The sequence below is a fragment of the Rhinopithecus bieti genome, unplaced genomic scaffold, assembly GCF_001698545.2.
Source record: "Rhinopithecus bieti isolate Rb0 unplaced genomic scaffold, ASM169854v2 scaffold_2294, whole genome shotgun sequence".
NCBI classification, from domain to species: domain Eukaryota; kingdom Metazoa; phylum Chordata; class Mammalia; order Primates; family Cercopithecidae; genus Rhinopithecus; species Rhinopithecus bieti.
In genome coordinates, this window is record NW_016803705.1 from 1,258,907 (window position 1) to 1,282,125 (window position 23,219).

Consider the following 23,219-nt stretch of genomic DNA (forward strand, 5'->3'; position numbering starts at 1 on the left):
ATAAAATGAGTTAGGGAGGATTCCCTCTTTTTCTACTGATTGGAATAGTTTCAGAAGGAATGGTACCAGCTCCTCCTTGTACCTCTGGTAGAATTTGGCTGTGAATCCATCTGGTCCTGGACTCTTTATGATGGTCAGGCTATTAATTATTACCTCAATTTCAGAACCTGTTATTGGTCTATTCAGAGATTCAGCTTCTTCCTGGGTTAGTCTTGGGAGAGTGTATGTGTCCAGAAATTTATCCATTTCTTCTAGATTTTCTAGTTTATTTGCGTAGGGGTGTTTATAGTATTCTCTGATGGTAGTTTGTATTTCTGTGGGATCGGTGGTGATATCCTCTTTATCATTTTTTATTCTGTCTATTTGATTCTTCTCTCTTGGTCTTTATTAATCTTGCTAGAGGTCTATCAATTTTGTTGATCATTTCAAAAAAACAGCTCCTGGATTCATTGATTTTTTTGAAGGGTTTTTTGTGTCTCTATCTCTTTCGGTTCTGCTCTGATCTTAGTTATTTCTTGCCTTCTCCTAGCTTTTGTATTTGTTTGCTTTTGCTTCTCTAGTTCTTTTAATTGTGATGTTAGGGTGTCGATTTTAGATCTTTCCAGCTTTCTCTTGTGGGCATTTAGTGATATAAATTTCCCTCTACACACTGCTTCAAATGTGTCGCAGAGATTCTGGTACGTTATATCTTTGTTCTCATTGATTTCAAAGAACATCTTTATTTTTGCCTTCATTTCGTTATTTATCCAGTAGCCCTTCAGGAGCAGATTGTTCAGTTTCCATGTAGTTGTGCGGTTTTGAGTGAGTTTCTTAATCCTGAGTTCTAATTTGATTGCACTGTGGTCTGAGAGACAGTTTTTCGTGATTTCTGTTCTTTTACTTTTGCTGGGGAGTGCTTTACTTCCGATTATGTGGTCAATTTTAGAGTAAGTGCAATGCGATGCTGAGAATGTATATTCTGTTGATTTGGGGTGGAGAGTTCTGTAGATGTCTAGTAGGTCTGCTTGGTGCAGCGCTGAGTTCAAGTCCTGGATATCCTTGTTAACCTTCTGTCTCATTGATCTGTCTAATATTGACAGTAGGGTGTTAAAGTCTTCCATTATTATTGTGTGGGAGTCTAAGTCTCTTTGTAGGTCTCTAAGAACTTGCTTTTTGAATCTGGGTGCTCCTGTATTGGGTGCATATATATTTAGGATAGTTAGGTCTTGTTGAATTGATCCCTTTACCATTATGTAATGGCCTTCTTTGTTTCTTTTGATTTTTCTTGGTTTAAATTCTGTTTTATCAGAGACTAGGATTGCAATCCCCGCTTTTTTTTTTTTTTGCTTTCCATTTGCTTGGTAGATGTTCCTCCATCTCTTTATTTTGAGCCTATGTGCGTCTTTGCATGTGAGGTGGGTCTCCTGAATACAGCACACTGATGAGCCTTGACTCTTTATCCAATTTGCCAGTCTGTGTCTTTTAATTGGGGCATTTAGCCCATTTACATTTAAGGCTAATATTGTTATGTGTGAATTTGGTCCTTTCGTTATAATGTTAGCTGGTTATTTTGCCTGTTAATTAACGCAGTTTTTTCCTAGCATTGATGGTCTTTACAAGCTGGCATGTTTTTGCAGTTGCTGGTACCGGTTGTTTCTTTCCATGTTTAGTGCTTCCTTCAGGAGCTCTTGTAAGGCAGGCTTGGTGGTGACAGAATCTCAGCATTTGCTTGTCTGTAAAGGAGTTAATTTCTCCTTTACTTATGAAGCTTAGTTTGGCTGGATATGAAATTCTGGGTTCAAAATTCTTTGGGAATGTTGAATATTGACCTCCACTCTCTTGTGGCTTATAGGGTTTCTGACAAGAGATCCCCTGTTAGTCTGATGGACTTCCCTTTGTGGGTAACCCCACCTTTCTCTCTGGCTGCCCTTAACATTTTTTCCTTCATTTCAACCTTGGTGAATCTGACAATTATGTGTCTTAGTGTTGCTGTTTTCGAGGAGTATCTTTGTGGTGTTCTCTGTGTTTCCTGAATTTGAATGTTGGCCTGCCTTGCTAGGTTGCAGAAGTTCTCCTGGATAATATCCCGAGAGTGTTTTCCAACTTAGTTCCATTCTCCCCATCACTTTCAGGTACACCAATCAAACGTAGGTTTGGTCTTTTCACATAGTCCCATATTTCTTGGAGGCTTTGTTCATTTATTTTTACTCTTTTTTCTCTAACCTTGTCTTCTCACTTTATTTCATTAATTTGATCTTCATTCACTGATACCCTTTCTTTTACTTGATCATATTGGCCATTGAAGCTTGTGCATGCATCATGAAGTTCTTGTGCCATGGTTTTCATCTCCATCAGGTCAATTAAGGTCTTCTCTACACTGTTTGTTCTAGTTAGCCATTCGTCTAATCTTTTTTCATGGTTTTTAGCTTCCTTGCAATGGGTTTGAACATCCTCTGTTAGCTCGGAGAAGTTTGTTATTACCAAACTTCTGAAGCCTACTTCTGTCAACTCATCAAAGTCATTCTCCGTCCAGTTTTGTTTCCTTGCTGGTGAGCAGCTGCGATCTTTTGGAGGTAAAGAGGTGCTCTGATTATCAGAATTTTCAGCTTTTCTGCTCTGGTTTCTCCCCATCTTTGTGGTTTTAGCTACCCTTGGTCTTTGATGTTGGTGACCTACAGATGGGGTTTTGGTGTAGATGTCCTTTTTGTTGATGTTGATGCTATTCCTTTCTGTTTGTTAGTTTTCCTTCCAACAGTCAGGTCCCTCAGCTGTAGGTCTGTTGGAGTTTTCTGGAGCTCCACTCCAGACCCTGTTTGCCTGGAGTGCCTCACCAGCAGAGGCTGCAGAACAGCAAATATTGCAGAACAGCAAATATTGCTGCCTGATACTTCCTCTGGAAGCTTCGTCCCAGAGGGGCAGCCGCCTATATGAGGTGTCTGTTGGCTCCTACTGGGAGGTGTCTCCCAGTTAGGCTACACGGGGGTCAGGGACCCACTTGAGCAGGCAGTCTATCCATTCTCAGAGCCCAGACGCTGTGCTGGGAGAACCACTGCTCTCTCCAGAGCTGTCAGACAGTGATGTTTAAGTCTGCAGAAGGTGACTGCTGCCTTTTGTTTAGCTATGCCCTGCCCACAGAGGTGGAGTCTAGAGGCAGTAGGCCTTGTTGAGCTGCAGTGGGCTCCACCCAGTTCCAGCTTCCAGGCTGCTTTGTTTACCTACTCAGGCCTCAGCAATGGCAGACACCTCTCCCCAAGCCAGGCTGCCACCTCGCAGTTCTATCTCAGACTGCCGCACTAGCAGTGAGCAAGGCTTCATGGGCGTGGGACCCGCCGAACCAAGCACAGGAGAGAATCTCCTTGTCTGCTGGTTGCTAAGACCTTGGGGAAAGTGCAGTATTTGGGTGGAGTGTCCCGTTTTTCTAGGTAATCTGTCACGGCTTCCCTTGGCTAGATAAGGGAAATCCCCTGATCCCTTGTGCTTCCTGGGTGAGGTGATGCCCTGCCCTGCTTCAGCTCACCCTCTGTGGGCTGCATGCACTGTCCAAACAGTCCCAGCGAGATGAACCAGGTACCTGCTGGAAATGCAGAAATCACCCATCTTCTGCCTTGATCACGCTGGAGCTGCAGACCGGAGCTGTTCCTATTCGGCCATCTTGGGAGTCTTTTTTTTTTTTTTTTTTTTTTAGTGGCAAGAGATGGAGACTCAAATTACCTCAAGTAATGAGAAGTTCATTGTAAAGATGCTTGATCACCAATGATTTGATTGATTGCAAGTTACAAAAATCAGATTCACCTGCTTTATTTATGCATAATCAAAAATTAATACTGTAATCCCAGCACTTTGGGAGGTCTAGGCAGGCAGATCACTTGAGGTCAGGAGTTTGAGACCAGCTTGGCCAACATGATACCCTGTCTCTACTAAAAATACAAAAATTAGCCGGGTGTGGTGCGTAACTGTAATTCCAGCTACTCGGGATGCTGAGGCATGAGGATTGCTTGAACCTGGGATACATAGGTTGCAGTGAGCCAAGATCATAATACTGCACTCCAGCCTGGGTGACAGAGTGAGACTCTGTCCCCCCCCCCCAAAAAAAAAATTTTTCCTGTGAGACAGTACAGGCATTATTCTAGGCTTTGGGTATAGAGCATTGAACAAAATAGATATTCTGCCCTTACAGAGTTAACACTCTTTTAGGAGACAGTGAACAAGTTTGCATGTATGTATGTGTGTAGCTAAATATACACTCACACAACTGCTGGAACGGGTTATTTATGTGAAAAAATAAAGCAGGGTAACAGTATAGTTAGTGAGCAGATGGAACAAGGACTAGTTAGAGAATGTGGTCAAGGAAGAAGTCCCCCAAGAAGAGGTTTTTGGTTATAGATCTGAGTGGCGCTAGAGGGTGAGCCAGGAGACAATCTGGATGAAGTATATTCCAGGTTTAGCGACCAGCCAGGCCAAGGCTTATGACTGGCATAACCTTAAAGTGTTTAGGAAACTGTTGGAAGGCTCATGTAGCTATAAAGTAGTAAGGAATGGGGAGAGTGGTGGGAGACAAATTAAATTGACCAGGGAGACAGGGCCAAATCTCATAGGACCTGGTATGGCCAAGAAGGAATATGAGATTTATTATATGGGTTATGTAAGTATATTGCAAGTATAACTCCATTTAGGAGTTTTGAGCAAAGTAGTGATGTGATTTATTTTTCAAAATGTTATTGTAATTACTGTGTGAATATTAGACTCTTGAGGAGAAGGGGTCAGGAGTAGAAGTAGAGACCTATTGAGGCCCCATGTGAACTGGTGAGAGGTGATGGTAATCTGGCGAGAAGGAAATGACTGGGAAGTCTGATTCAGGATATATTTTGAAGAAATAGCTGGCAGGATTTGCTGTGGAATTGAACTCAGGATGCTAGTGGGGGCCAGGGACAGGAATAAAAGTTGATTCCTAGGTTTTGTTTGGTATTGAAATTTCTTGGGAATAGGAGTAATTAGGAAAAAAAACCAGAAATCTGAACAGGCTCATGGGGAGGTTGTTAATAATGGGGGAAAACATTGAAAAATACTGGTTGAGATCATGATGCAAAGAGTGAAGGACCGAGTACTGTGAGGTCAAGAAGTAGAGGAGGACCCTGGAGAGAAGGCTGGGAAGAAATGGCTGGTGAGATAGGAGAGCCAGGAGAATGTGGGGACCTAGATAGATGCTTAGTGAAGAAAGCATTTTAAGAAAAAGCAATGTCACATGTTCCAGAAATCTGAATAAGATGACAACAGAGACTTCACAATTGGATTGGCAAAGTCGAAGTTAAGTTTATTGATCTTAACAGAGACAGATGTCACTGTAGGGGTACAAGTAAAAGTCTAATTGGAATGGATTAAACAGGAAGTAAAGACAGTAAATATTGTTGACTTTAAAAAGGAAGAGTCAAGAAATGGAACTCTGATACGTGAAGGGAGATAATGATGGGAATGATTTTTTTTTATTTTTTAAATGATAGGAGATTTTCATCATCTATACATATACACACATATACATATATATATTTAAATCATATATACACATTCCATATATGTGCACACGCGCGCGTGTGTGTGTGTATAGATATATGGAATGACCCAATTAAGAAATAATTGATACAGGAGAAGATAAAACTATTTTAATTTAAAAACTATCCTCATTTAATAGGAGAGTGCTGGTATATAGTCAGGGCCTTAATCCACCCTGGCCCAGGTCCTCTCTTTCTCTGTTTCTTTCTGGATTTTGATGTTATTTTCTCCTCCTGTGTTTCCTAGAGGCTAGTTCTGTGGCTGCTGGCAGTTGTAGGCTTATGTTTTCCTAGGATCATGGCCAAAGAGAACTAGGAGTCTTCCCTGTCTGTTCTAGTTAGAGAAATGCCAGAAAGTAACTGACTTAGGTCATGTGGCCAAATCTAGATCTGTTGCTGTGACCTCCAGAATGGGGTCCTGTGATTACTTCTTTCCCCATCTGCCTACCCCAGGTGATTAGGAGTCTTGTCTCCAAAGAAGGAGGAGAGAGAAGGAATAACCTAGCAGCCAGCCGCCATTACAGGTTGATGACTAAGAATCACTAGACTTTGAGAAGAGCAGGTAGAAGAAAACTTTGAAAGGATGCAGAGTTGGGTGGTGTGTGGCAGCATGTGTCATGTGATATAAAATATAGCTACTCTTTCAGAACATCTCTAACTTCCTGAAACTTGCAGTTCTCAAAACTTTTGGACGATAAATGGATTTTCTCAAAGGCCTCTTTTTGTCCCACTCTGAATTTTATGGTAATTGAGTGGATCATTTCCTAAATAGAGACATTTTATTAAATCCCATTTTGGTATTTTAATGAAATGAACTAATATAACTCTCACCACTGGAAACTTCCAAAATCTTCCTGGCTATTACAGATTTGTACTATTGCCTGGTACTTTTTACTTTGAAACCGTAGGTGAGTTTACCTAGAATCTCCAAACATGTCTGTATTGTTAATGATGAAACATAGGTATTTTTAAAAGCATCATTGGAGGAGGAGAAAAGTGAATTTGAGGCAGCAAAAGGTAGGCACTGTCTGTGCTGAGTTAGGTTGGAAATCTTGAGAAAGAGATGCTTTCTGAATACTGGTAAATTTGAAGAGTAGATGATTCTTCATGACCTAACCACCCTCAAAAGAGAAATAGTATTTGTCACACTTTAGTAATATCTAAGAATACCAACAATACTGTTATACTTTACAATAAAGCTTAAGAACGTGGAAGGTTTTTGCAGTGCCATGTCTTCATACTGTACTAGAGCTCTTGTCGTTTGAGTTTCTGGTGAATTTTTGCCATATGAGGCCTTCTCAAGAGGAAAAGGAACAACTATAAAATTTAGAGAGTATATTTAAGTGAGTGTATTTAAATATACTCGTTTAAAGCAAGTATAATTAAAACATATAAAGCCATCCAGATAATTATCTAGGAGGGCATGTCTTTATGGAATTACAAAGAGTTTTGTTAAATTTTAAGTATAATTTGCTGTTTTCAAATACAGGAAAAGCAATACTTTTATATGACTTCACTTGCTGTAAGAAATGTTAGTTTTATAGTTTATTGTGCTGTCTTCATTTTCTGTATTTGTTAATGAAAGATTTGGGTAGTATGTTTTTGAAAATTCATTTGATGTTATTATGAACATTTTCTATCTTTCTTTTTTATTTTATATTTATAGAGATAGGGGTCTCACTGTGTTGACCAGGCTAGTCTCAAACTCTTGGCCTCAAGCAATACTCCCATCTTGGCCTCCCACAGTTCTAGGATTACAGGTGTAAGCTGCTGGACCCAGCCCCACTTTTCTTTAAATTAATAGAATGCGAGGATCATAATTATCTAAAATGCCAAATGGGTACAGTATTTAGTGTAGACTAAAGGCATGTATAAATTACAAATAGGTCTTATATTTGTCTTATAGAATATAATAATTTGCTTATTTTGCAAGTAAATTGTTCAGGCAGGATTTAGAGATCATTTATAGTTTGTCAACACTTCCATTAAAACAAATAATCATTACTTCCTAGATAATGAAGGTTTTGTTTGCATATAACATCAAATATAAGAAAGGGCAATTTATACTTTCAAAAGGACTCTGAATTTAATTATTTGTTAATAACTTGTTGGTTTGTCTCCAACACTATTAGACCAGAGTAAGTAGAATACTTTCTTCCTCATTAGCATAGCTGGGAGCTTGGGGGAAAAAAAAAAGTTAAAACCACATCTTGCCTCTGGATCTGGGAAATAAATCAGTTGCCATAGAACAAAGAATTACCAAGGAATATAAATGGGAATTATTGAATAGGCGATTAGAAAAAGAAAAATAATCTGAAATAGGTTGAGGGAAGATTGTTAGAAATTCTAGCCCATAAAAGTTGAGAAATGGAAGAGTTTAAGTGTTTTAGTAATTTAAACTAATGTAATCTCTGTGTTTCTAAAAAGACTACTAAAATTTCAGATTATTTCCACATGCAAACAGAGTCAAGAAAAAAAATCAGGTTTCCTTTAAAGGCTAGTTTTCAAAAGGTATCATAAATATTTTTATAATGCTTTATTAATTTTTTTGCTAGATAAACATCTTAAATCCATATTAGAAGCTTTTTCAATATTGCGGGTTTACGAGATTACATATTAGAAGCTTTACTTCTAATATTGTGGATAAGGAGCCCTTCCTTACTTTCTGGCACGAAAAGATGTTTGAACTAAATGAATATCCAGCAACAAGTAAACTTAGGGATTCTGAGGCCTCTTAAGTACTAATAAGAAACCCCAAGGTACAGCTCTTCTTTCCCAGACAGACAAAATCCAAAAGTGAGTAAGAACACAGAGCTTGATTGCCTGTATTCAAGTCTCTACATAACACTTACTAGATTTGTGACATCGGACAAATAACTTGATCTCTCTGTCCCTAACTTTCCCTATTTGTGAAATCTCGCTAATAAGTACCCCGCCCCCACCCCACCCCCAACCTTAGAGGGTTGTGTTGAGGATTAAATGAGTCAACAAGTATATGGAGTTTTAGAACAGTATTTGATAGCTAATAAAGCCCAATGTTTGCTGTTATTAGTGTTGTTAAAAGGCTACCATACTTTCTTGGAGAAAAGCACAAGCTACAAAGTAATGGAGAAGCTAGCAATTAGTAGAATTCTCTACCTGCATAATTGAAGAAGAACTGAAAGATTTCTTTTTAAAATTTTAATTTCTTAATTGAAAGTGATTTCAGATTTAGAGAAAAGTTGCAGGACCAGAGCAAAGAACTCCCATATACACTGTCTAGATACCCTCCCCTCCCCTCCCAGTGCCACCATTTGCCCTAATAATGGCCTTTTATAGCCAAAGGATGCAGGATGATGCATTGTACCCAGTTTTCCTGTCTCTCTAGTTGTCTTCAGTACGGAAAAATTTCATAATACTGCCTGGACTTTCACGACGTTGGCCAGTAATCTTCAAAAACATCACTTTTGTAGTAAATAACTAAATTAGGGTTTGTTTGATATTTTTACATTGTTAGACCCAGGTTATGCATCTTGGGCTGGACTGTCACAGTAGTGATTCTTTTTATTGTATCATTTTGGGTGCCACTTGGTATCATTTGTCTTATTACCAGTGGTGTTATCTTTGTCATTTGATGAAGATAGTGTGTGCTGTGTTTCCATAACTATAAAGGTATTTCCCCCACGCCCAACAAATGTGTAATTAATACCTTTTTTTTTTTTTGGTGGAGAGATACTCAAAGACTATTTAAAATCACATTCCTTATTTCACTTTTAGTTCTAGCATCTATAAATTTTTTTTTGCCTGACTTAATTATTACTCACATGGTTGCTAAATGGTAACTTTTTGAATTCCATCATTCCTTCTATTTATTAGTTGATGTTCTACTATAAGGAAGAGATTTAAACAGAGTGTATATCAATATCTTGTCCGTGAAGATGGTGGGAGATAACAAAGACATATTTTGAAACTAGGAATTGGAGAAAGACTGATTCTCAAAAAAGTATGAATGCTTTGAAGATTGATCTTCTGCATTTATTCATTTATGTCCTATTTTATTCAGTTAGTTTTGGGTTTGTTACTATTATGAATTTTATGCTAAAATTGTCCCAAATTTAGTTAATGGGAGGCCTTACTAACTGGATTCTGTATCTTTTTATATCCTTTCTAACTGGCTTCTATACTCTTTTAAATATCCTTTTTTAACTGGCTTCTATATCCTTCTATATCCTTTTATAAAGGTAAAGGATATCCTTTATTCCTTTATATATCCTTCTATCTCCATCATTTTTTTTTTTTAGCTCTTCCCTACTTTTTGGCACATAAAGGTATTCCAGGCTCATTGTGTTATTTCTTAACCTCAATCCTGGAAACAGCCGTTTCTCCAAGGAACCCTGGTTATTTTTAACTGAGGTGCTATATAGAAACTAATGTTTGGGCACTAGGTGTGTTCGTTGCTACTGAGATATTGTTGTTCCCAGACCTCAGTGGACAGAGTTAAGAAACATGCACACACCTTATATTTCTTTTTTTATGCTGAAAATCTGAATTCACACTGATACCTGATAAACTCCAATTTCATTCCTATACTTTGGGTTAATTCTAGCTTAACTCCTTTTTCTATTTGTACTTCCCTTCACTGACAGTGAAAACTTGACTCTGTTATCTTAATATGTTTACTTAGTTGCTCAGTCCCTCTGTACATAGCCAGGGTCCCAACCCCACAGGCTGCTACCTCTTTCAGGAGCCTACCTTATGTCGGCCTTGGCCTTCACAAGGCTGCCACTGTGTTGTCCGCATTATAGAGACACTGGCCACTGTTAGCCTGTCTCATCCCCATGTGGGACCAGATTACTTCTGGGCAATTGAAAGACACTGAAATGAATTTGAAAATTGAAAAAAAAACTTGGGAGAAAAATCTGAATGTACACTATCCAGCAACTTGGTGTAAATGAGTCAATTTTGATTACTGAAGCACATTATTCACATTTTGCCTTTCTCATGTAATTCTCTGGCTGTTGACAAAGGTCCCCTATGAATGGGGAGCCTATGTAGTAATTTAATCCTTTAACCATTGTGTCAGTGCTGCAATTAAACTTTTCCTAAGGTTATTTTTGCCACTGATAATATTAGTTAAACCACTACTATGTATAACAGCTGAAGCCCAAGTTAGAAAATGTTATATACTAGGTAAATGTAGCTAGTAATATTTGTGAATTATTAGATTTTAAAATGCTAAATGCACTAGGAAAAATCATATGTAGTTGAAGATCAAACAAATTTCTGAGTAAAATTGCCTTGAAAATATTTCTACCATTGAAAATGGCAAATTTTTCTATTATTAAAGAAACCAAGGTTTACAAGTTTTGAATGTAGTGTATCTTCTTACCTGGAAGTTTTTTGGCAACTAGCAGTGAAAGCTCAATTTTTAGCAGGCCTTTGATATAATAAAGAAGGTATTTATTAACTAGGCTTTTGTATTCATTTTTTGTTGAACTCGCTCTAAAAGTTAATGCGTTTTATTACATCATGCTTTCTGGTAGTCTTGGTAATAATTCCTTGACTCTGATGTTTTATTTATTTAATGCAGTTCCCAAAGTAATTACTATGCAGTCAGTAAATATTTGCTGGATGAAGGAATTTCAAGTTGCCTACAGAAAATCTTTAGAAGAAACTTTCAAATTCTAAGAGAAAAAAGTGTTAATAGCAGAAAATTAAAGCAAACAGTTGTAAAGCTATAATTGAAAACTGTAATTGAAATGTTTCTTTATTGTTATACTTTGGAAAATAGCACCCTCTTCATTTTATGAAGCTTAGTTACACTTTTGAAAGTTTGTTTTATCTAGAAATGATCCTAAAAAGAATCAATGAAAGTGACATTTTCCTTGGCAGTCTTGGTTAACAGAGTCATTTTGTCATCCATTTACTCACCCCATAAATACGAATTTAGTTCCTACTATGTACCTGCCCATTCCATGTTTGTTAAGTTCCCGCTGTATTTTTGGCATTGTATAACATGTTGGGAATATAGAATGAATAAGAAACACTGTCTGCAGAACAGCCATACGATTTTGGGACCCATTATTTCTCCAACTTTCTAATTTTTTTGGAGATGGAGTCTCATTCATTCTGTTGCCTAGGCTGGAGTACAGTAGCGCAATCTCGGCTCACGGCAACCTCCGCATCCCAGGCTCAAGCAGTTCTCCTGCTTCAGCCTCCTGAGTAGCTGGGATTACAGGTACGTACCACCACACCCAGCTAATTCTGTTTGTATTTTTAGTAGAGATGGGGTTTCGCTGTGTTGGCCAGGCTGGTCTTGAACTCCTGGCCTCAAGTGATCTGCCTGCCTCTGGCTCCCAAAGTGCCGGGATTAGAAGCATGAGCCACTTGCACCCAGCTTTCAGTTTCTAGTTTTAAGATATATCTTTGTTATTTCTCACCATCTTCATTGAACTAGGTATTGATAGTACACTTAGTTTCATTGATAATAAGATTGGAGTTTATAATAGAAAAGGTAGTAAAGCTTTCCCTTAGTGTCCCCTGTACCACTGTTGGGAACAAAACACCTTGGTAATTTTTAAGTTATGAATGTTCAAACATTTGCCAGCATCTGCCTAGCGTCTCTAAAAATTACATGTAATTATTGCATAATTAAAGAAAAGGAGCTCATGAGCAAAAGTGTGTATTTCTCTTTGGTACAATTACTAATATCTGAACTCAAGTTCAGGGTGTGGCTTTAGGTATCCAAATATAGCATGTTGCAGGAATTTATTCCATGTTACAAAGACATGCCCTGCTGACCACTGTGCAAATGAGGAGCTCACATTCTGGCACTGTTCTAAACATAAGCCTGTCTTGACTGTGCTGAGCAGCTGAGCATCTAAAGTCTTGTTCAGAAGTGACACCAGGAAGTCTATAATACCAGCTGAGTTAGGGTGAAATGTGAAAGGCCTGAAACTTACTCAACTTTTAGATTTGAAAAGTTATTATTTTATTTCTTTTATATTAGTTTACAAATTCTTATTTTTAAATCCCTGCAATATTGAACCTTAGGTTAATTCAGTTTTCCTGTGATAAATTATGTGTATCAGTGTAAAGAGAAACTGAGATTTTTGTAACTTGTAAAACTCAGTTGAAATTGGGTTTAAAAGTAGTGAATACTGGTGTACACCTGTGTTTTAGAATATGGTATTTTATATAAATATTCAAATAACACAAATAGTTTTCAAACTGCTAATACGTTTTTAGCTTCTATAAACATTTCATATAGCCAACTTTAAATATAGTTACTTTTATTAATAATATTTAGTCTTCTCCCTGACCCTGTTGCCAAACCATTTGGTAGATATAAAGATGTGTTCATGCTTTAAGAGAAGGCAGTATATGTTTGTAACACATACTGTTTGTAACAGTCTGTACTGTTTTTAACTCTACTCTCTTATCTCAGGATATCAGAAGTTGATTTCCCTAAAATACATTAATTTTCCCAAAGAAACTTTTATGCCAGTTGCTTTTTTTTAATTAAAAAAATTCTTAACAAGCCAGTTGCTTTCTTAACAGTAAGAAAGACATTACAGATGTTTTAAAATCATTAATTTAGGACATAGCAGTTTTAAAAGTAGTATGAAAGCTATTAAAAAATGAAGAGCAGAATACATGTAATGTGTATGTTTGTTATATCCAAGGTCTGCCACAGCTGATGGTGAATACAGCTGTATCTTGAGGTTTGAGGTTTCCTCAGAACGCAGGAGATGGTTAAGAGTTGGCCTTTGAACTCAGTGGGCGTAGTTCTAAATCCTGTTTCCACTACTTACTTGGTGTGTGAATTTGAGCAAGTGGCTTAAACTTTGAGCTTCAGCTTCCTAATCTATAAACCAAGGATTATAATACTACATCTGATACCTACTTCATAGGGTTTTTGAGTTTTATGAGATGATTCGTGTAAAGCATGTAGCACAGTTACTGGAAATTGCCAAGTGCTCACAAAATGTTTGGTACTACTATTATTAACATGTCTCATACACAAAAATGCTTTATTATTAGAAATTAGGTCCCCCCCCCACAGTATTTAGGTGATTTCACAGATCATCTTTAAAGATATTTTGGATAGTATATACTTATATTAAATATAACAAATGAAAAGTTAATGGCAGTACTTCACTAGGCTATTTTGTATTTTTAGGCTTGTAACTTAATACAGGCATATGGCTAAGTGCTTTGGGTGCATTGGTTTTATAAGATTGCCTTTTACAGATGAAAGAAACAAGTAAATACATATATTTTAATCTTTTAAAGTTTATCTTTTATACTGATTTGTTTATATCAGGTTTGCTTAAAGCAAGGCACACAAACTCTCTTCTGATACCGCTGTCAACCACACAACTTTAAATTGCTACTTCCCCTATGTGATAAGACTCATTGGTTCTGTTCTGGAGCCAAGGATTCACCAATGCTGCTTTAAACTGAGATACCAGGCAGGCAGTATTGTTTATCTTTCACACAACTGTGGAATAGCAAACTGATCATTAAAAAACAAAACAAAACAAGTTCTTTTATTTAAGGAAGACAAAAAGTCAGCTGTACATTCAGCTAATACTTAAATGGCAACTTGACATGTTTTCTACAGTCCTTGTCTTACAGTAGCTTGCAATATAGTAGGAACATAAGGTATAAGCAAACAGTTACAAAGTAAGGCAGCCCATATGATGTGCCATTTGGTAGAAATAGTTAAGCACTATAGTAATTCAAGGGAGGAAGAAATTGCTTTCAGCTAGAGTACTTCATTCACTTATAACCTAGTTGTACAACTGGGATGTACCTATGCAAGACTCGTGGCTTTTTTGGAAGGCTGCTTCAGCTGGATGGCCACAGCCAATTGCCTCTCTTCTCTATTGGTGGCTCTTTTCACCCCTTACAATCTCTTCATTCTCCCTGTGTTTAGGACCCCACTGCTATCAAAAAGCTTTCTGCTCTTAGGCACAGTTTTCATCCCTTTTTAAGTGCTGATCCAAAATAGTGACATGGTGGTGGGACTGAAAGTAGCAAGTAGATGGGCAGAAGAAAGGGAAACTGTTTGGGTACAGAATCAGGAACCTTATTCTCTGTTGTAGAAATTGCCCTTTTGATAGCAGCATGGGTGAGGAGTAATGAAAAGGATTCCTGTGAAATCCACAAATGTATGGTCCCACCCTTCCCCATATTCTACCTCCCCGTACCCTCTCATCTCCTGGAATTTTGGTTCCACACACCATCCGGTCCCCACTCTCCCATCCCCCACCATCTCCTTTGTTCCAGAGCCGAGCTGCAGTTCTGAATCTCCTGGCTGTTTGAAATCTTGTCTTTCAGGCTGTTAGAGCCCCTCTTCCAACTTGTAGGAATCACCTCCATGATGAAGAACTGGCATAGCTCCACTGAGCTTTTCTGTTACTCCCTCCAGGCCTTTAGTAGGCCCCAATGTATACTTGATGATTTTAGGAGAATCAGGAGTCCATTCATGTAATTGCCTGTGGCAGATTGCTCATATATAACATTTAACTTTGGCGTTACTGTTAGTACTATTACTGTTAGTACTATATGCTTGAAAGGTTTGTTTCTGAGAGAAAATATGTTTCAAGTTTTAAACAGTGAGCTGTTCTAAATCAGCCATCTATATTAGTAATGGACTTAGAGTCAGAAGGTTAGAGTTCATTTCTAGCTCTCTCAGTTATTGGATGTGTGGCCATGTGTGTGATCACTTGGCCTCTCTTGGCCTAGGTTGTTTGTATAGAATGTAGAGATAATAGATACCTTTCAAAGATAGTTGTTGGGGTTAAATGAGAATGTATGTAAAAATGTATAGTAAAAGATAAAGCCCCATAGTCCCAAAGGATTGTGGCATTTTTGTGTGTGTTAATAATGACTGTGTTAGGTAAAACAACAAGTTCCTGCCCTCTAGGAACTCATCATCCAGAGAATAAGATGAACATGGACAATTATGGGATATGATAAATCCTATGACAAACATAAGTATAGGTGATCAAGGAGCACAAAGAAGAGCAGCTCTAATCTGGAAATGGGTGGATAGAGAAAACTTCATGAAGGAGGGAGTTTCTTATCTGAGTCTTAAAGAAGAACAAGCCTGGCAAAGAAGGAAGAAAGGAAAGACATTCCACATTGAAGGAGAGGCAGTGGGGCCTGGGGGAATATTGTACAGAAAGCTGCAAATATGGCTGCAAGTGTGACTAGACCATAAACTATCTGTGGTGCCTAATCTGATTATTAGGACCACTTATCTTATTTTGAAGAGGAGGTGTTACTGCACACAGTTTAACAACTCTAGAAACAGGTTTGGTCTGAAACTTGGTTTGACTATTTATGAATCTTTTATACCTAATTAAGAACCCCACCTCCATAAACTTTTAGATTCAATATGATGATAAAAGTGTCTACTTAAAAGGGTTTTTGCAATGATCATTTGAAATAATGTTTGCAAATCTCCTGGTATTTAATGAACACTTAATAAATGTTAGCAGTTTTTATGGCTATCCTAAAAGTTCTTAGGGCCATTCTTTCCCTCTCAGTATTCTGTAATCTACTGTTCTAGGCCAACACTTTAGTTAGCAATGTTTTATTAATAAATACCAACCCTTGTTTATTATAATGGAATCAAAGAAACAGTTTAAATGAAATTTTTCTTTGGAGTGGGGGACAGAGTCTCTGTCTCCCAGGCTGGAGTACAGCAGCACAGTCTTGGCTCAATGCAGCCTCTGTCTCCTGGGTTCAAGAGATTCTCCTGCCTCACCCTCCCGAATAGCAGGGATTACAGGCATGTACCACCATGCCTGGCTAATTTTTGTATTGTAGAGACAGGGTTTCATCATGTTGGCCAGCCTGGTCTCGAACTCCTGACCTCCGGTGATCCACCCACCCCAGTCTCCCAAAGTGCTAGGATGACAGACATGAGCCACCACACCCGGCCCAGTTTAAATGAATTTTAAAAGTGATCTAGTTCAATATTATTGTTCTGCTTGTTAAGATGCAAGGACTGTTCAACACACAAATCAATAAATGTGCTACCTCACATCAGTAGAATCAAGGTCAAAAACCATATGATCTTTTAATAGATGCTAAAAAGCATTTAATAAATTCAGCATCCCTTCATGATAAAAACCTTCAACAAATTGGATATATAAGGAGCATACCTCAACACAATAAAGGCCATATATGACAAGCCCAAAAGCTGTGTGTTTCATGCTGAATGGGGAAAAATGGAAAGCCTTTCCACTAAGATCTGAGACAAGACAAGGATGCCCACTTTCACCACTTTTATTCAGCGTAATACCAGAACTCCCAGCCAGAATAATTAAGCAAAAGAAATAAATGCATTCAAATTGAAAAGGAAGAAGTCAAATTATCTTTGGTTGAAGAGGACATGATCTTATGTTTAGAAAAACCTAGACTTCACCAAACAACTCATAGAACTGATAAATGAATTAATAAAGTTGCAGGATACAAAATCAACCTACAAAAGTCAGTAGCATCTCTATATATTAGCAGAGATCACTCTGAAAAAGAAAGCAAGAAAGCAATCTTTACAATAGGTACCAAAAAATATACCTAGAAATGAATTTAACCAAGGTGGTGAAAAATCTCTACAAAGAAAAGTATAAAACACTGATTAAAGAAATTGAAGAGGATTCACAAAAAAGGAAAGATATGCTTACGGACTGGAGGAATTCATCTTGTTAAAATGTCTTTGCTACCTAAAGTGATCTATAGATTTAATACAATCCCTATCAGAATACCAATTATATCCTTCACAGAAATAGAAAAAAAAATCCTAAAATTTGTATGGAACCACAAAAGACCACAAACATCTATAGCAGTATTGAGCAAAAAGAACAAAGCTGGAGGCATCACACTACCTGAATTCAAATAATATTACAAAGCTATAATAACGAAAACATCATGGTACTGGCATAAAAACAGACACATATACCAATGGAACAGAATAGAGAACCCAGAAATAAGTCCATACTCATTTTCAACTCATTTTCAACAAAGGTACCCAGAATGTACCTTGAGGAAAGAATGGTCTCTTTAATAAATGGTGCTAAGAAAACTGGATCTCTCTGTGCAGAAGAATGAATCTAAATCTCCACCATATGCAAAAATCAACTCAAAATGGATTCAAGACTTAAATGTAAGATCTGAAAAGATTAGAAGATATTGAGGAAAGGCTTCAGGACATTAGTCTGTGCAAGAAGTTTTTGGGGTTAAGACCTCAAAAGCATGGGCAACAAAAGCAAAAACAGACAAATGGGATTGTATCAAGCTAAAAAGCTTCTGCATGGCAAAGGAAACAATGAACTAAGTGAAGAAACAACCTGTAGGATGGGAGAAGATTTGCAAACTATCCTTCTGACAAGAGATTAATAACCAGAATATATAAGGAACTCAAACAGCTCAATAGCAGAAAAACAATCTTGAGTAAAAAATGGGCAAAAGACCTGAGTAGGCATAAAGACATACCAGTGGCCCACAGGTATACGAAAAAATGCTCAGCATCACTAATCATCAGGGAAATGCAAATCCAAACTACAATGAGATATCATCACACCCCAGTTTGAATGGCTTTTACCAAAAGACAAAAAATTACAAATGCTTTTGAAGGTGTGGAGAAAGGGGAATTCTTATATACGGTTTGTGGGAATGTAAAGTAGTACAGCTGTTATGGGAAATAGTATGGAGGTTTCTCAAAAAAACTAAAAATAGAACTAGCATATAATTCTAAAAGAAAGGAAATCATTATTTCAAATGATACCTGCGCTCTGATGTTTACTGCAGCACTATTCACAATAGGCAAGATGTGGAATCAACCTGAGTGTCCATCATCAGGTGGATGGATAAAGAAAATCCATCCATCAGGTGGATGGATAAAGAACAACGGAATATTATTCAGCCATAAAAAATAACAAAATCCTGTTATTTGCAGCAACATGGAACTAAAGATCATTATGTTAAGTGAAATAAACCAGGCACAGAAAGACAAATATCACGTTATCACTCAGATGTAGCAGCTAAAAAAGTAGGTTTTATGGAAGTAGAGAGTAGAATGGTGGTTACCAGAGACTGGGAAGGGAAGAGGGGAATGAAGAGAAGTTGGTTAATGGGTACAAAAATACAGTTAGGTAGAAGGAGTAAGTTCTAGTATTTGATAGTAAAGTAGGGAAATTAAAGTTAACAATAATTTATTGTGTATTTCCAAATAGCTGGAAGATAATTATAATGGTTCCAACACAGAAAAGTTGGTAACGGATATCTCAGTTACCCTGATTTGATCATCACACATTGTGTACGTGTATCAAAATAACCATATGTACTTCCAAAATAAGTATAATATCAATTTTAGAAAGATAATCTGAGCTGTAGTTAAATAATGTGGCTATGATATCCTGAATCAGTGGCACAGCTGGGAGTAAAATTGGGTCTGTTTCCATTCCCGAGTTTTTTCATTAGTCTTAGAATAAACTGCCAAAAATTGCTTTGAGACACTGACCTATAGCACTCGCCACAATTTCAAGCAGAAACAATGTAAGTTAACATTTTAGAAACTGACATTTCTGTAGCTCTGCAGATTGGGAAAGATACCTTTGAAAGGAATGGTGTATCTCTGTCTGCTTGCCATCTGATGGAAGTGCTGTTTACCAACAGCGTGTGTAAAAGACCAGCGAGAGGCAGGTAATAAGGAACCAGATAATTCTTAAATGAGTAACTCTTTTACCATCAAGAATTTCTTATGTAACCAAAAATCACTTGTACCCCAAAAGCTATTGAAATTTTAATGTTGAAAAGAATTCCTTATACATACAAATCCGTTTCTGTTTGTCTCACCACCAAAATGTAAAAATAGATTTTCGTAAGACTTATTAATTAAACATGTTCTACTTCATTCAACAGCATCCAACAAATCATTTGTTGAGTGCCTTTATACCAAGTGCTGGGGTTAGAGTGATGAGCAGAAGACTTAAACTTTATTGAAATAAACAGTTGTTGAAGTAATAATCATACAAATAAGTAGTTATAGTTATTTAAATGCTATGCATAAAATCTACTAAGGGATTAATAATCAGGGGCCAGGTGTGGTGGCTCATGCCTGTAATCCCAGCGCTTTGAGAGGCTGAGGAATTCAGATCAGCCTATGCAACACAGCAGGACCCCGTCCCTATAAAAAAGGAAGAAAAAAAAGGTTATATAGTAATGTTCAGAAAGGCTCACTTAAAGAGTTAAAGTTTTAGCGGAGATATGAAGGTTTAATGAAACAAAAAGGTGGAGGGATAGAGAAAAGGAGCTTATACTCAGCAAACAGCACGTACAGAGGCCCTGAAGAAGGACATAGTATGATCTGTCCTAAGAATTGAAAGACAACTAGAGTATTTGGAACAGAGAAAGCTAATAAAAAATGCAAGTCTCGGTCATGAGAAGAGAAGTGAAAGTGTTTACTAAGTATCACCAAGGAAACCACAGCAAAAGGAGAAGTGAATCTCCCCCCAAAATAAACTGTACTGTTCGAATTTTGTTTTAAAGATTCATTGTCAAGAACACTACAATTTTTAATTTGCTAAGTAGTGTATTACTAAGATTTGGGCAGTTTTAATGTGTTCTTTTTCATTTGAGTTTTATTCCTTTCTATACTGACTTACTGGAAATTGAGGGATGACTTTGATGTGCTGAAGTGTTTAGATCAGTAATTTTCACTGTTGAACGGTCACAGAAAGAGAGAATCTTACCTTGTTTTCTTGGCTGGGGATTTTGTGTGGGTGTCTGAGGTGCAGCTGCACCATGAGTTTCTTGGCAGTCAGGACAGGGCAATTCTCAATGCAGTTCATTTTGAATAGGAAGAAACTTAAGAGTAAAAAGTCTACTTTGAATGCACTAAATTCAGTGGAAAACACCCAGGGCCTGAACCTTCCGCTGACATCCTGTTATTTGGTTAAATGGATACAGCAGCCTCAGACCCATGTCCAGGTTTTATGGTAGGAACACATGAAGGGGAGAACAGTGAAAGCTTTGTTTCAATATAAAAGTATCAGTTACCACATCTAGTTTTAAATGTTTTGGTTTTGTTTGTGGTCTATTTAAGTTTATTCTCTAAAGAACACTTAATTAAAAAGGCAGATTGATGGAAACCTAGCTTTGCTTGCAAGTGTGAATTCATATTTTTATGTAGCTTCTCAGAAATATTTTTTCAGATTTATTTATATACAGATGGATTCCCAGATCTGCTTTTATTGCTCAAGTTTTCTTCACTCTCCTTTGACCTCTTCTGTAGTCTATAAGCATCATGTTTTCCCAAACCCTCAAATTAAATGCAGACGGTATAGAACTTCTCATTTTTAAGCACACTTGCATCCTTCCCTTTGCATAAACTCATCATTACCCTTCATAAGCAGAAACCTTTGAGCTGCATCCAGTGCTTAACTGCTTGTTTATATCTTTACTGTTTTTTAGTATTAGTACTTTCAGAGTAGTATAAAGTCTTGTTCTGTGGACAGTGTGCCTGAGTTCAAATCCAGTCCTGCTACTTACTTTGTTGGTTCCATTAGTTTTTTTAGTTTTTAACTTCCAAAATAAAGATAAATATGTTAGAACCTTGTAAGTTTTTTTTTAAGATGTAAGAAAATGCGTACAAAGGACTTAATTTAAAATAAATATCCAGGCGAAGAGATGCTAGTTATCATTTTATTCTTGATTTAAATCCAGTCTTCTAGAATCTATTAATAGCTGTCTTTTCTGGTTGATGTCATTTAGTCTAAAGATCGTCTATATGCTGATAACTTCCCACTAATACTTCTGTTCCTAACCTCACTTTTTCCTAAGCTCCAGACTTGCGGGTCTGCCTGCTACTATATTATCTACACTTAAATGTCAGATGCATACTTCAAATATAACATGTCTTAAAACAACTTTTGATCTCTATCACCCGCCCCTGCTTGTTTCCCCAATCTTTTCCTCCCCATTCTTTTCTATCTCAGTTAATGGTAGCACCCTTTGTACTTCTGGCTTTTGTTTAGCTACCAGCCCCTGTCCATTTAATCAGCACATCTTAATAGCATTATCCCCAGAATATATCCTGAATCTGACTCCTTGTTGTCATCTTATCTACTACCATCATAGTCTAAGACAATAATCCTTTCCTGTCCTAGGCAATTATATAATGAATGGTCTTCTTATTTCTCTGTATTTCACGATAAGACTGGACCATTTTTAGTCTTACCTTGAACAATCCATTCTCCACATTGAAGAACAATATTCTAAAAAAAGATTATTTCCCTTCTTTTTATTGAAATTCGAAAACTATCCAGAGTTCTTGAAAGCCTTTCATGACCTAGCTCCTGTCTGACTTTCTGCTAGTCTCTCAAACCCTGCTAGTTCATTCCATCTGAAGGCTCTTTTTACTAGCCTTTTCCTCTCTTTGGGATATTTTTCACCCATATCTTCACAATGTGGCTCCTTGCAATTTTTAGGTCTCAGATGTCAACTCCTTAGAGAGGCTTACCCTGACATCTTTCCTTCTTTTCTTAAGTTAATCACTATCTGAAATTTCCCTTCCTCTTCCTTCTTTCATAAAGTGCCCCTCCCCAAACCCAAAGGAATTTAATTTCCATACAAGAACTTTATCCTTTTATTCACTGCCATATGCCCAGTGCTTAGAATGGAATCTGGTATTCAGAATGTTTTCAGTATTACAATACTATATGGGTGGATGGCTAGATGAAAGAATGAACGAGTATGTATCTGGTAATTTTTCTACAACCAGAGAAATCATAGATTATTTCATCCTTACAAACTTTGTATAGGTGTTTATTTTAGAATTAATTATGCTAATCTTTGTCCTAATTGCTTTTATCTATCTCTTCTGTTTTTGATTGTAAGGCTTTCTTCTCTCATAGAGTGCTGGATACAATTTTAGTACTTAATGTTGATTAAATTGAAAATGCAATCTAACATCTTTATATTCTCTGAAATTATATAATATGTATTTCTGGAAGCAGGTGTGTTTAAAATACGCATTCCCCTTTTATCTCCTGCAGTTCATAATTGGACCCTTGAAGACACTCTTCAGTGGTTGATAGAGTTTGTTGAACTACCCCAATATGAGAAGAATTTTAGAGACAACAATGTCAAAGGAACGACACTTCCCAGGCGAGTCTTTGTTATGCAAATGTATTTTCCTCTCAGGGAGAGTTATATGCTAGATGTCTTTTCCCATACTGAATGTACAAGTTACTTCCATGACTGAGGGCACAAAGGAAATGTAAATGTATCCATTCTTTAATCTTTCTAAATTATGCATTTTCAAGTTTTAATCAATTTTTCTTGTCTAAATAATCAGGCTCTTGAAAAAAATTATTTCCAAGGAACATGATTTTGAGTTTCAAAAGGTGGGTCAACTATATCATTTGTAAATAACATCAAGGGTCAACTTTTGACTGATCTAAGAAAAACTTTTTTTTTGATACTGATTCATTTTTGTGAACACACCTACTTGAATGGATTAATGTGCATCTCTTTCTTGTGACATTTTAAATGACAATAACCATTGAATTATGGTGTCTATACGTTATACCTGAATTTTAAAAATGAAATTAATAAAAAATAGCAGCCATTTAAAAATGTATGTTACATACAAGTACTTTATATTATCTCATTTAACCCTCATGATTAAAATGAGCT

At 37.0% G+C, this 23,219-nt stretch overlaps 1 protein-coding gene across 1 annotated transcript in view; it reads left to right on the forward strand.

The window, feature by feature from the left end:
- Window positions 1-23,219, forward strand: part of STIM2 (stromal interaction molecule 2) — a 166,746-nt gene that overhangs the window by 108,866 nt on the left and 34,661 nt on the right. The window contains 1 exon segment of the mRNA XM_017851957.1: window positions 22,577-22,688. Coding sequence (XP_017707446.1) covers window positions 22,577-22,688 — 112 coding nt within the window.